This window comes from Haliotis cracherodii, unplaced genomic scaffold, assembly GCF_022045235.1.
Source record: "Haliotis cracherodii isolate W230 unplaced genomic scaffold, xgHalCrac1.p SCAF_6, whole genome shotgun sequence".
Lineage (NCBI taxonomy): Eukaryota > Metazoa > Mollusca > Gastropoda > Lepetellida > Haliotidae > Haliotis > Haliotis cracherodii.
The window spans coordinates 67,910,934-67,923,244 of NW_027266319.1; the positions used below are offsets into that span (position 1 = coordinate 67,910,934).

The window sequence follows — 12,311 nt, forward strand, 5'->3', positions numbered from 1 at the left end:
GATGTCGGACACTAACTGTGTTATTCAGTGTTATTACAACATCAGACAGATGGTGGACACTAACTGTATCACTTACCACACATCTATCACAGACTTCGTTATGTATTGTCCAGAGAAATGCATTGACCCCCCTGACGTCACTGGCGGCGTGGAGTCAATCAACACCCCCGACGATATAACTGTCCTGCTCTTGTTCACAAAGTCCGTGGCTGTAAAAAAAGACGCTGACGGTGAACCACAAAACAATTGGTATGTATCAAGGAACCCATTTATCAAAATAGTATCAAACATAAAAAAATGTGTTAATTTAAAGATAAGTCGAGGGATCCTTTTATCTATTATATTTATTTGTTTATTGATCCTTTATTACTGCAATGCCATTAAACAGTGATGTACGTCAGATGTACAACGCACTGTACCAGTGATATATATTGACAGATATACAATACACTGTATTACACAGTGTCAGATATACACTTTCCAAAGAAAGAAAGAAACAGGTAGATTTTTATTGAATTTATTGTACCTAATAAAGTCAATATATTTTTTTTAATATCATAGACACAAATATGAAATGTTGGAGCTCAATAGTCACATGTTGTCGTTGTACAAAGGCTTTGAAAACTGTTCATTGGGCCAACTGTTCACTGTTCATCTCACATAAGGCCACACGGTTGCGCTGAACTCAGTATCTTGAGGAATTCGATTCAATGCAGATCTCGTGGTGTAGGATATGGACCCCCACACCATGACACTACCGCCACCGAATTTGTCGAACTCACGTAGACAATGTGGGGAAAAACGCTCATTTTGACGACGAAAAACACGTTGTCTTCCATCTCGCCAGTGAAGAAGAAATCGTGGTTCATCCCTAAACCCACACTCGTCTCCAGTTTCTCAAATTCCAAGGCTGTAAGGTATGGTATCAACGAAAGTGTCGCTGTTGTTGGGTCTGTTGCAAACCAGGGTCGATTACTGGTTTTCTGGGTCGGATTCCAGCATCGCGAAGATGGTCCCTGACAGTCTGGTCTGATATCCTCCTCAGACCAGGGATTCGTCCTGCAGTCTCCGTAGCTGTGACATTGGGATGATGTAGGTGGAACAGTCGAATGTAGCGATCCTGTGCAGGGCCGGTAACTCTTGGTCGGCCGGTTCTCGGACGGTCTGCAGTGGAATTGAATTGTGTTTATTGGTCCCAAAGGCGGCAAATGGTGTTGTGGTGGACGTTGAAGTGGCGTGCCACATAAGACTGCGATTCCCCTCTTTTTTTTCTGGATACGTCCTATGGCGATGTTTCGATCGACAGCGCTGAGTCTCGGCATTTTCGAACTTGAAAAAATGTTGACAATTGAATGACAAATTATTGGCTTATACTTGCCTTTTTATAGCTACTACCACGAGTTACGAATGCCATAACTTGCACGTGCATTTTGCACGAAAACAATGCCGTCTAAGACATTGCAAATCATTGCAAATGGCTTCGTTTTGACGAACCGTTTGTCGAATTTTTTTTGTAGTCAGGTTCAAAACCTTTTTTGAAGAGTGTATGTATATTCTGTACTGTGTCACCATCCATCAAAACAATGTCATATTCTGTCAACACATCACCCATTATGGCAATATCAGATAATGGGAACACAAATTCTGTCAGGATTTTGTCGTCATTGACATGTACCTGTCACCGAAGCGTAGATGGTGTGCCCGTCGTTCAGCCGGAGGCCGTGCAGGATGGCGTGGTTCACCAAACCCTCTCTCCGTCTTGCAACAACGTCCTCCCCTCCAGGATCAGAACCTACGAAAGAGGCGTCGGAGTTACTCTACAGTTTACTGGTCACCCTGGTACAGGAAGCCATCAAGTCTGACACGTGGCTAGAGCCTGGTGCTGTGAAGCCATCAAGCTTACACGTGGCTGGAGCCTGGTGCTGTGAAGCCATCACGCTTACACGTGGCTAGAGCCTGGTGCTGTGAAGCCATCAAGCTTACACGTGGCTAGAGCCTGGTGCTGTTAAGCCATCAAGCTTACACGTGGCTAGAGCCTGGTACAGAAAGCCATCAATCTGACAAGTGACTAGAGCCTGGTGCTGTTAAGCCATCAAGCTTACACGTGGCTGGACCCTGGTGCTGTAAAGCGAATAGGTTCTGTGATAACGACTTGTGGTGAAATAAATATAAGACTGTAAATATTGATAATTATCTATGACTGACATAAATCACTTCCGTTCAGAAATCAGATCTGGCAGAATGTACAATGTCTCTTATTGCAAAACATATTGGTGTGAAAGTCAAAACTTGAAGCTGGTATACGTTTTAACACAAAAGTAATGATTCCTTTCATAAGCTGGATCAAGTTGATAGTTATTGTCCCATACAAAGGTTAAAAGCAATCGACCGCCTGCCGTACCATTATTACCTTTAGTAATCTGTCCTGCCGATGTTGTGTGTAGCCTGTAGATGCCAGTAATGTGTAATCTTGTATGTTCTAGATGACCTTTATAAGATTTATTTAAGTAAACTAAAAGGGTTTTCCCTTGTTGACAAATGACATCATATCCACACTTCAAGATTCTTGCATCGCCAAAACCACTGTCAATGTCACAATAAGAGGACAAGATATTATGTTTGTTGGTCCACTCTGCAATAAATCAGCTGTATGACGGCCGCAATAAAAAAGATCGATTATGGAGCAGACAATCTTGATTGATAATATGTGCAAAGATCAACGCTGTCGGGGTACGATGACATGTAATCATCCAAGTCACCTAACCTGACCACTCGATCGCACGAAGGTCGCCCCTCACGACCAGGAAAGGCTTCTTGGCGCATATTCTTAACCGGAATCACTACAGGGTGAATATTTTATAGAAACTTACCCAGAGCAACTTCATAATATGCTATCCCACTCGGATGTGGAGAAGACCCTTCCTCTTCTACATCAGTGAAGCCGTCCCAGTAGACCACCATCTCACTCGTGCTGGTCTAAATAAACATACCTGTAGTTCACAGTCTCACTAAAAAAAATCAGCAATGGTCCTGTGGGTGAGTATGGTAATGCCACAAAAAGCAACACTAAAGCAATATAACGGTGGGGGACACCAGAAATTGTAAGCTGTCTTCGGAACAGCACTCTTTGAAATGACATATGCACCACGAGTGAGAAGGTTTCAGTGCTCAAGAACATCTTTTCACACATACATATATTACCTCGCTTTACATAAACTACATGAGACTTGTGCCAATCTCTAGCTCATTACAAGGTACAAAATGGATGGAAGTCAACTTCAGTCAATGAATAGATATTAAATCTATCAAAGAGACATTAAATTCTTATGTTGAGTATAACGGGTCAGAATGTTATCAGGAGTAAACCAGTGACGAGACTGAGCTGACTATTGCACCTGGAAGGTGGGACTGGTGAGTCCGCCCAGAAACACCCTTCCTCCGCTCGGCGGTGTCACGTCCACCGTGACCCCGTCACTACACGAGTTGACCTCTGGTAAGTCTTCTGTCCACTTCTCGTTCTCCACGGTTCTGGCATCAGCATGAACACACACATAATACCTCCTCCCGTGAACAAGCCGGCGTTTTGTCTCGGCAAAGGCCACGTTAATAAATTCCCTGTCTGAAACACCAGTCACTAATCATGTAATATTTCATTTGGCGCAAAATGCAAAATTGGGGTGAAAATTATTTGATTGAAACACTGAAAATAGTCATGACACCAGGTGTTCGAAAAAAGGGCAAGCATGCTTCGTCCTACCCGTAGCACCCATTACTCACAAAAATGGCATTAAAATGTAAATGTCTATTTTTTGTAATAGTTCTATTTTCGAGACAAATAATACTCTTCATCTCTTATCCGATGCAAATTCTTCTGCATATGGAGTTTTGGGCATTTCTGATTCATTAAGCACCCTGTCTTTATCTTTAAATATATCGCCTTTATGTAAAAGTAGTGGTGTGCAAAGTAGTATGCATTTCACTTTCTCGGAAATGTTGTGTATACAGCGTTCGTTTTGAGGGTTCTTGTGGCCTGGAGGAATGAACATGCTAATTCTCGTTAATAAACTACCTGTGTGCCCGCAATTGATGACATCCGGCATGCTACAGGGGTCAGTGAAGGTCATCAGACTCTCTCTCTTGTAGTGGGAGGAGGGGTCCACCTGGTCACCTGACACCACTGCCCACGTGTAGTTCCTGTGACGGAGTGTCGGCCACACAGCAGACAGGATGTCCTTGTAGGGGGTGTAGTCAGCATCAGGGAGGTTCCGCCTGTCAATCTGCTCCAGGGTGGAGGGGAGCCCAACATCAGCAACTTGTCTGGCGCCTGGCAGCAGGATGGTAACTTAAATGACACTCGTGGCACATTGTGGGATATTTGGAAAACAGCACAACGTGGTTCAGATGAAGAAGTTAATAATTACAGATGACGTATCTGTGATATGCAACACAGGAAATATGTAAAAAAACTTTTGCGCCCAACTGGCAGATTCAATTTATGATGAATTTATGATGTGTGTTGATTATCATCATCCCCGCCGTGATATTGCTGGAATATTGCTAAAATCGGCGTAAATCCATACTCACTCACTCACTGATTATTATCATCATTATGTGTTACAGATCAAAAGTATATATATACAAAAAAGCTGTGGGAGCTCACGTGACACCTCTGACTTTATTATTTAGAGATTAAGGTAAAGAAATGCAGCAAGAGGGTTTGGCTGATCCTGGCACAGTCAGGCTGGTTAGGCTCATCATCAGCGGAGGGGCCTTGCCCCCTCTACACGCAGCCCAGAGAGCGAATGGGAATGCTCCCAGGCCGCGCTGCCTAGTCGAACCCACTCAGAACGTTTCGGAGACTGTGAAGACTCCCCAACACTGCAGCCTTCTGCATTACCTAGATTGTCAGAAGGGGTGTATTCTTGGCAGCAAACCTGGGTACTCTCCTTATGTAAGTCAACATATTGGGAGGCACCGAGAACAATGGAATCGGAGTACTTGATATTTGGGATTCAAGCGTGACATTTCGAAGTGAGGTCCGCATATTTGCCATGTTTGTCCTGAATCTTGTCACATTAGTGTCGAAAGGGACAGAACATTCAATGATGTAAATGATTTCATTCGATTTATCAAAAAAGTCAACATTTGGGTATGTTGGCGTGGATGGATCTGAGACTGTATACGGGCGTATTCCAAAGAATTTTATATTTATAATTTTTCATGGCACTATCTACATATTCTGTGTCGTACTGTGGATGGACCTTTGTGTCAAAACCACATGGATGCCGAAGATGATGAAGGATCGAGCCACTCCATCATGTTGCATAAGATACTGTGTTTGTGCCAAAGCTGGGCATCCAATGACAATGTGTTGGACAGTCTCATTAAATTCACTGTATTATCTGCATTTCATATTTCCATTGTGATGCACGTTCGAGTTGAGCAGCAAACAGAAAGCCTCTCTGTTTCACTTTTCAGGCCAACTGAAATCATCTAAGCGAAGGGTTTGATGCTCTTCTCAACATACTGCACATAAACTCGTCGCACTGGTCATGCAGAAAGCCTCTCCCTGAAAACTTGAGTCTGTGGCGTTTTGATATGGCACTTGGCTTGGTGAACACTCGTATCAGTACCGTCCAGCAGTACAGAACAATCAACAAATTCAACCTTGATATTAAGGAAACTGTGGAATATCTTCGTTTCGTCTTGACATGCTTCACAAGAGGATCAGCAGACGAACAAAATGTGCAAAATTGCACAAAACAGTTCTATCTCGATGAGCCTCCTCGTAAATCGAAATTATCTACACGCCGCATGTTCATAGCCATGACCTTTGGAAATATCCCAAACATATCCCTTGGAAATTCTGGTAGTGTCTTTAAATCAGACTAAATCTTACCAACAATATCGATGACGATGGCAGGGACTACAACAGCAGGGTCGTATTCAACACAGTCTCTCACGTCGGCGGATACGGTGGTGGAGAGCCCCACTTTGTTGTAGCCACGAACAGCAAGACGACGGCACTTACTGAAGTCCAGGCGTTGGGGCAGCAGTACACGGAATGTCATCTGGAACAACCGTTGTGTGGGGAGTAACAGTGTAATGATTGATCCATAGTTGTCATCCAGATTAGATACAATGCTACCTCGTGGTTCCCCGGCTTAGAGTAGATATATGACGTCAACGTTAGAAAGTAATCAGTCTCGAATATCCGGCGAAACGGATTCCATTGGGAGTAGAGACAAAATAGCGATGAAAATGGAATACTGTCTGGTTTGTTTACAGACAGCAGTCGCGGGGCAGGAAAACAGTTGTGCGGCGTCAGGCAATAATTACTTCCTTGTTGTGCCAAGTGTGTGATAGGCGGGTGCTACCTGTAGTAAACAGTTTCCTTGACTTAGCATCAAGGGCGAAATAACTGTGAAAGTTATATGAGTGGATCGGGCCAATATGGTTACCCTAGGGCCAATATGACTGACCTTGGACCTGTAGCAAGGCCAATAGGAAAACAACATGTCGTAATGAGCAGTTGAATGAGATCGGTGGGACGTTCCTTACCATATCAACCACTGGTATTTACAGGCCGCATTGATAAAGCTTGACTATTGCTGACAGCGGCGTACAACAACATTCACTTCCCTCATCCTACATACCACATCCCCGCTGGTTGTGCTGTCTGACACTGGCTGCCACGATGTCAGAAGCCTTCTGTCGAGGTCACTGTCTGTTAAACTCCATTCATATCTGTCAACAACGCCATATGATTCAGTCTTCACTGGCATGTCCGGGTCAGCAAATCTTGCCATGGTCACCTCAAGCTGGAACAGTGGACGCAGGAAGGTGTGGAGTCTGCTGATGCTGGGGCACGCCCATATAGAGACTCACAGTAAAATAATCCCCGTGCCACTAAACCGTGGAAGCCGAAGCGGTTCATAAGCACAGTAAAGTATAATTTTTATTGTTAGCAAGTGTGCCAAACAGTATCTCTGAGCATTTTAGAAGCTATAGCATTAATAAAGATAGAACTGGTGAAAAGTTGAAAGTTGGTCAGCTCTCTGTTGGTGAATATCATTCTGTACACAAATCATATCATGGAATTCGCTCATGTGACCCGACACATCTTTTAACATGATAATTAGAAATTTGTCACATAGAATGAGTTGGAAGTGTATCTTCGATGTGACTGTGACCTTTAAAGGATCGACCAAAGCCATGATGTGAGTACAAGATTTCAGCTGCCCTCCGCACCTACCTGTAAATGACATACTTTTTAGTTACTTGTAAACACAAACTCTTCAGGGTATGCCCTTTGGCAAATGATAAAACCAATTCATGCATTTTTTTAGATAAGCTTAACGGCGTCGGAGAATACAAGTAGAGACATCCATCAGATTTGCCCTCATCACCTTGGAGCCTGTGTCGGTGTCGGTGTAGTTCACACTGATGTTACCGCTAACAGGTGGGTGGTGTAGCACGGTAACTCCATCACTGTACACGGCGTCAGTGCAGGCGTTCACAGCACACAGCTTCACAGCCGCTCTGAACGTGTAGCCCGACTTCAGATCAAGTCCCGTGGATAGAACGTGGTCGCGGTGTCCAGTGTACTCATAGTCCCTTTCTGTGTGCCAGATGTCATCTGAACATAGAAGACAAGGTATGCATATGCCTATTACGTAGATATCCATTCAATATGAAAGATCAAACTTATGGCGTGGGTTTTGGTTTGACATTGACGAGCATGACACAACGAGCATGACAACATAATAAGCATGACAACATGCCAACACAAACTGCATGAATAAAAACCGAGCAAACAAGAAGCAACAACTAGATTTGCATTTCAGGTTAATTACAGGTAAAGAACATGTCATAGATTGGCATGCTTACTTTTACTTTATTCTTTATTCATTTCGCAATGTAGGCGATCGAACAATTGTATATTTAGGTAGTCAGGTCCACATTGGACATTAAAGAGCTTCTAACTTTCACGGTTTCAGTATGGCATAATGAAAACGATATGTTAAACTTATTTGACGCAATATTTTCCGGGTATATATTTGTCTAAGATTATTATGTTTTACAAATTAATAGAAAATGGTAATATTTTTCGATAAGACCAATGATACAGAGGTTGCAAAATCTTTGGTCTCTTGGGATACCGAGATATCTACCTACTTAAATAGGGAGTGTATGAGAACTGCAACGATAGCGGGAAAGCGCAGTACGACATTTATCTATATTGATATTTAGAAGATATGGTTTAACACAGAAATTTCATTTAATTAAGGTGATGGTACACATTTTCTTGCTCATAAATATATATATATATATATATATATATATATATATATATATATATATATATATATATATATATATATTCAAAAATAAATAGCTTTGGGTAACAATCTGATTGGCTTTCCTTAAAATAGTCGACATCAAATTAAAATAGAGTATTGCACCTTGGATACCCAATTAATCTTCCCATTTACAGCTTCGTTACAGATTATAGCTCTTTCTTGGGTAACGACTATTCAGCATCCATATAACCTTACACCAATAAGTAGTACAACGCTTATATGCTGATATGTACGGAGGATATCTACCGCACTCACCTCTTAAGACATGACTGGGTGTCAAAGACTTAACGTCTGAGAAGAGTTTGCACGCTAATATATGGATGTGTTGAATTTCTTTATAGTTACTTAAACCACAAATGTCAGCTCTATATAACAATATTGATGCTACTTTAGTTTCAAATATCTTGTAAAATACTTTATAATCAAAGGGTTTTACTTTCCTGAGTGATTTAAAAATATAAAACAGTATTTGTTTGGCCTGAAGTGCAGCATTGCATACGTGGGTAGGCCAATTTGAAGTTTCTCAGAATGATACACCCAAACGGTTTAAGAAGAAACACATTCTTATCTAAAATCGCCATAATACCAATTGTCATGTTTAGAAAAAAAACATCCCTTATTGAAAACCACTACACTGCTATAGTTTTATCAAAGTTAACCGTTAATGAATATGTATGGCAATAATCCATGCGCTTCTGTAGGACAAATCAAGTATCAGCAATTAAAGTTACATCCCCAGCAAACAATAATAAAGACAACTGAAGAAACTCTAGGTGAAAATGGATGCCTGGTTCCTATGTAGACTCAATTTCTAGAGCTAAGTCATTTATGAACATATTAAACAATAATGGCCTTAGTATACAGCATTGACAGTCTCCAACATTACAGGGGAAAGTCGTTTTTTTTATATTTAACACAAGAGATAACATATCAATAGATAGATGTGAGATTGTTTATACTTCTTTGGCGAGAGTCCGTGTACGTTTAATATGCGTCACAATTTAGATTGGCGTACACTGTCGTCTACGTGGTGTCATGCGGAAGTATATAACACCTGCACAGAACTTCATGTTATGTAAAATATAACCATAGTGAGGACGGCTGTCACCCGACATTACATGTTTGATACATCATGAATGCTTATTGTTATTTATCAGTACCTGATAAAGCGAACCTCCTTTCCAGCTTCCACTTGACATCTGGGTACTGGTGGGTATATTGTTGCGTGATGTTCCAGTGGGCGTCGAACATGGAGGTTGATAGCTGATAATCCTGGTCCTCGTGACATCCATACACGGAGGACTGAAACATGAAACAAGAGGATATTCCAGCATATACCTAGTCCTCGTGACAGCCATATACGCAGACTGAAACATGAAACAAGAGGATATTCCAGCATATACCTGGTCCTAGTGACAGCCATACACGGAGGACTGAAACATCAAACAAGAGGATATTCCAACATATACCTGGTCCTAGTGACAGCCATACACGGAGGACTGAAACATCAAACAAGAGGATATACCAACATATACCTGGTCCTCGTGACAACCATACACTGCAGACTGAAACACTAAACGAGAGGATATACCAACATATACATGGTCCTTGTGACATCCATACACGGAGACCGCCTCCGTGGTCTTGTGGTAGAGATTCCGCCCGGAGAGCGGAAGGTCCAGGGTTCGATCCCGGGCCGCGTCATACAAAAAGACGTTAAAAGATTGTACTTGTTGTTTCCCTGTCTGGCGCTCGGCATTAAGGGGCTAAAACAAGGACTCGTCGGCTCGGAGTCAGTATACTGTGTCTGAGTGGGGTATTCATGTTAAACTGCGGCATGGTATCTCAGTGAGCTAGCACTATAAATCGGCATCAGTCCGGACTAGTACAAGCAGCCACACACACACATACACGTGCATGCACGTCGCTATATAAGTGCAATAATCTTGGACGCGACGTTAAACCCAATTTCACCTCACCTCACCCCCATACACGGAGGACTGAAACATCAAACAAGAGAATATACTAACATATACCTGATCCTTGTGAAACGGCAGACTGAAACAGGAATCAAGAGGATATATTATTAAATTATTATGAAGCATGATCAAGTAATCATTACACAGTCACTGATTGACTCACCATGTTATGATGTGTAGGATTCCAATCCTGCGTTCCTGCAACATTTCAAAAGAGAAAGTAGGTGATCACAAAGTAGGCAGCAGGTCATTTCTCAACAAGACAAATATGGCAGCATGACAGCAAATGAAGCGATCGTATAACATCAAGCTGTTTTGTGGCAAGATGTCAGCAGTCTGCGACGGCCATAATATTTCAGAGTTATCCACATGTGTGCATTTTTTAATTCTGGGACAGACTATATCATTCGAGAAATGAGGTGAGGTGGCAGTGTCTAGAAGGCTTGCCGTACTTATATCAGAAGGAGGTGAGGGCGATTCGAGGCCTTCTCTGACCTGACTAGCTTCTTATCTACTTGTCCAGTGCGGTAAACACGGACTTTCTCCGAGCTTCCGACACTATTCCGGATTCAAGAGACAGAGCACGTACTTCGTTCGACTGTGACAAATTCTGAACTTCGTGAGTGTATATTTGTTATGGAGACCTGTTCCGTAATGATGCTGTCACTTATTTAACCCATTATGTTGTCATTTGTGATTGTAAGCCTAAAACTGTGTGTCTCAATATATGTTTTTTTCTGTTATTTGTTTATCTTGTGTGGGTATTGACTGACTTTACAATTGTATTCTGTACGCATTTCAGTTTGTAAATCACTCCGCAGCAAGATAGTTAAACGTTCATCTTGAACTTCTCTTAGACAATACCTTGAATGGAATCACATCGGCGACCATCATTTATCGTCATATCAGAGATGTCAGCGTTGTTGATGATAATGTAAACCCCATCAGAAGACTGGGTCACCTCGCCACCAGCCGTCTTGGCCACAACAGTTGTGTAATATTTCTGCAAGAAGACACTCAGACAATGTAGTAGTTATGCATATGTTGAAATTATGTCATTGTTGCATAAGTTTAACGTTAACTAATGGTTTACTGATACAATGAATGCATCAATGAACTAAGAAAAGGATGCATAAACGCATCCTAAAACATGTGTACACTGTACAGTACATTGGACGACCATTGCATTGTGCTTGGACAGTGATCAGTCGTCAGGAAGTTACTATGTTTAGATGTTTGTGTGGTGTGTAAACTTCCGGTTCGGTATACCGCGGACGGTGTTAGTGTGACGGCACTGTATGGAACTTTCCAGTGGCTGGGTGGGTGGTATATAAGCGTCTTTACGTTCTCAATACTGTCTCACACATTTGATCCCATCGGAACCAGCTTTTATGTGATGATCACTCATCATCCCTGCCTAGCCAATCTCGGAAGCTTGACCACCGTCGTCGCTGGGTGAATATATAGTATTATCACCGACTTTTGCTATCACCACTGTATTTTTGTATTTGATACTGACCACTGCCATCATATTATATACTGCCATTGAATTTTTACTACCACTTTATTGTGTACTGCCATTGTAATTGCTGCACAGTAATTTGTAAGGATTTGTAAAACTAGTTAAGTTTTGTATTAAATTTGTTGATACCTCTTGTTAGTTGTTTGTTGTTTTCACACTAGATTGTTTTTGTTACCGATTTCTGGGTGAACATCTTGTTTCAATATGTCTGAGTGTTGTATGCAGCAGGAAAAGCAGACAGTTGCTTCGCTCTTTAACCACTGAATGTACTGGTCAACCATGGATTTCATTGAAGGAACATGTGACTGTAATATTGATCAGCTTCAACTTTGGATTGATATATGTAAGTTGTTCCGTTATCTGTCTATACTGCTTTTACAGACAAAATTCATTATTTAAACATATGAGTAAGTAAAACACTCAACAACACATCAGATTCATGTACTA

General features: G+C 41.7%; 1 protein-coding gene and 1 pseudogene across 1 annotated transcript in view; one reads left to right on the plus strand and one right to left on the minus strand.

Annotated features, from left to right (window-relative positions):
* Positions 1-12,311, plus strand: part of LOC139446629 (uncharacterized) — a 161,839-nt pseudogene that overhangs the window by 95,117 nt on the left and 54,411 nt on the right.
* Positions 1-12,311, minus strand: part of LOC139444742 (uncharacterized) — a 57,525-nt gene that overhangs the window by 16,260 nt on the left and 28,954 nt on the right. Inside the window, exons 23-33 of the mRNA XM_071225678.1 lie at positions 11,207-11,345; positions 10,506-10,540; positions 9,524-9,665; positions 7,410-7,639; positions 6,657-6,821; positions 5,900-6,071; positions 4,070-4,324; positions 3,396-3,619; positions 2,871-2,976; positions 1,676-1,792; positions 77-209 (exon numbers count right to left, since the gene is read on the minus strand). Of these exons, the coding sequence (XP_071081779.1) occupies positions 77-209; positions 1,676-1,792; positions 2,871-2,976; positions 3,396-3,619; positions 4,070-4,324; positions 5,900-6,071; positions 6,657-6,821; positions 7,410-7,639; positions 9,524-9,665; positions 10,506-10,540; positions 11,207-11,345 (1,718 nt within the window). The remainder of the gene's footprint in view (positions 1-76; positions 210-1,675; positions 1,793-2,870; positions 2,977-3,395; positions 3,620-4,069; positions 4,325-5,899; positions 6,072-6,656; positions 6,822-7,409; positions 7,640-9,523; positions 9,666-10,505; positions 10,541-11,206; positions 11,346-12,311) is intronic.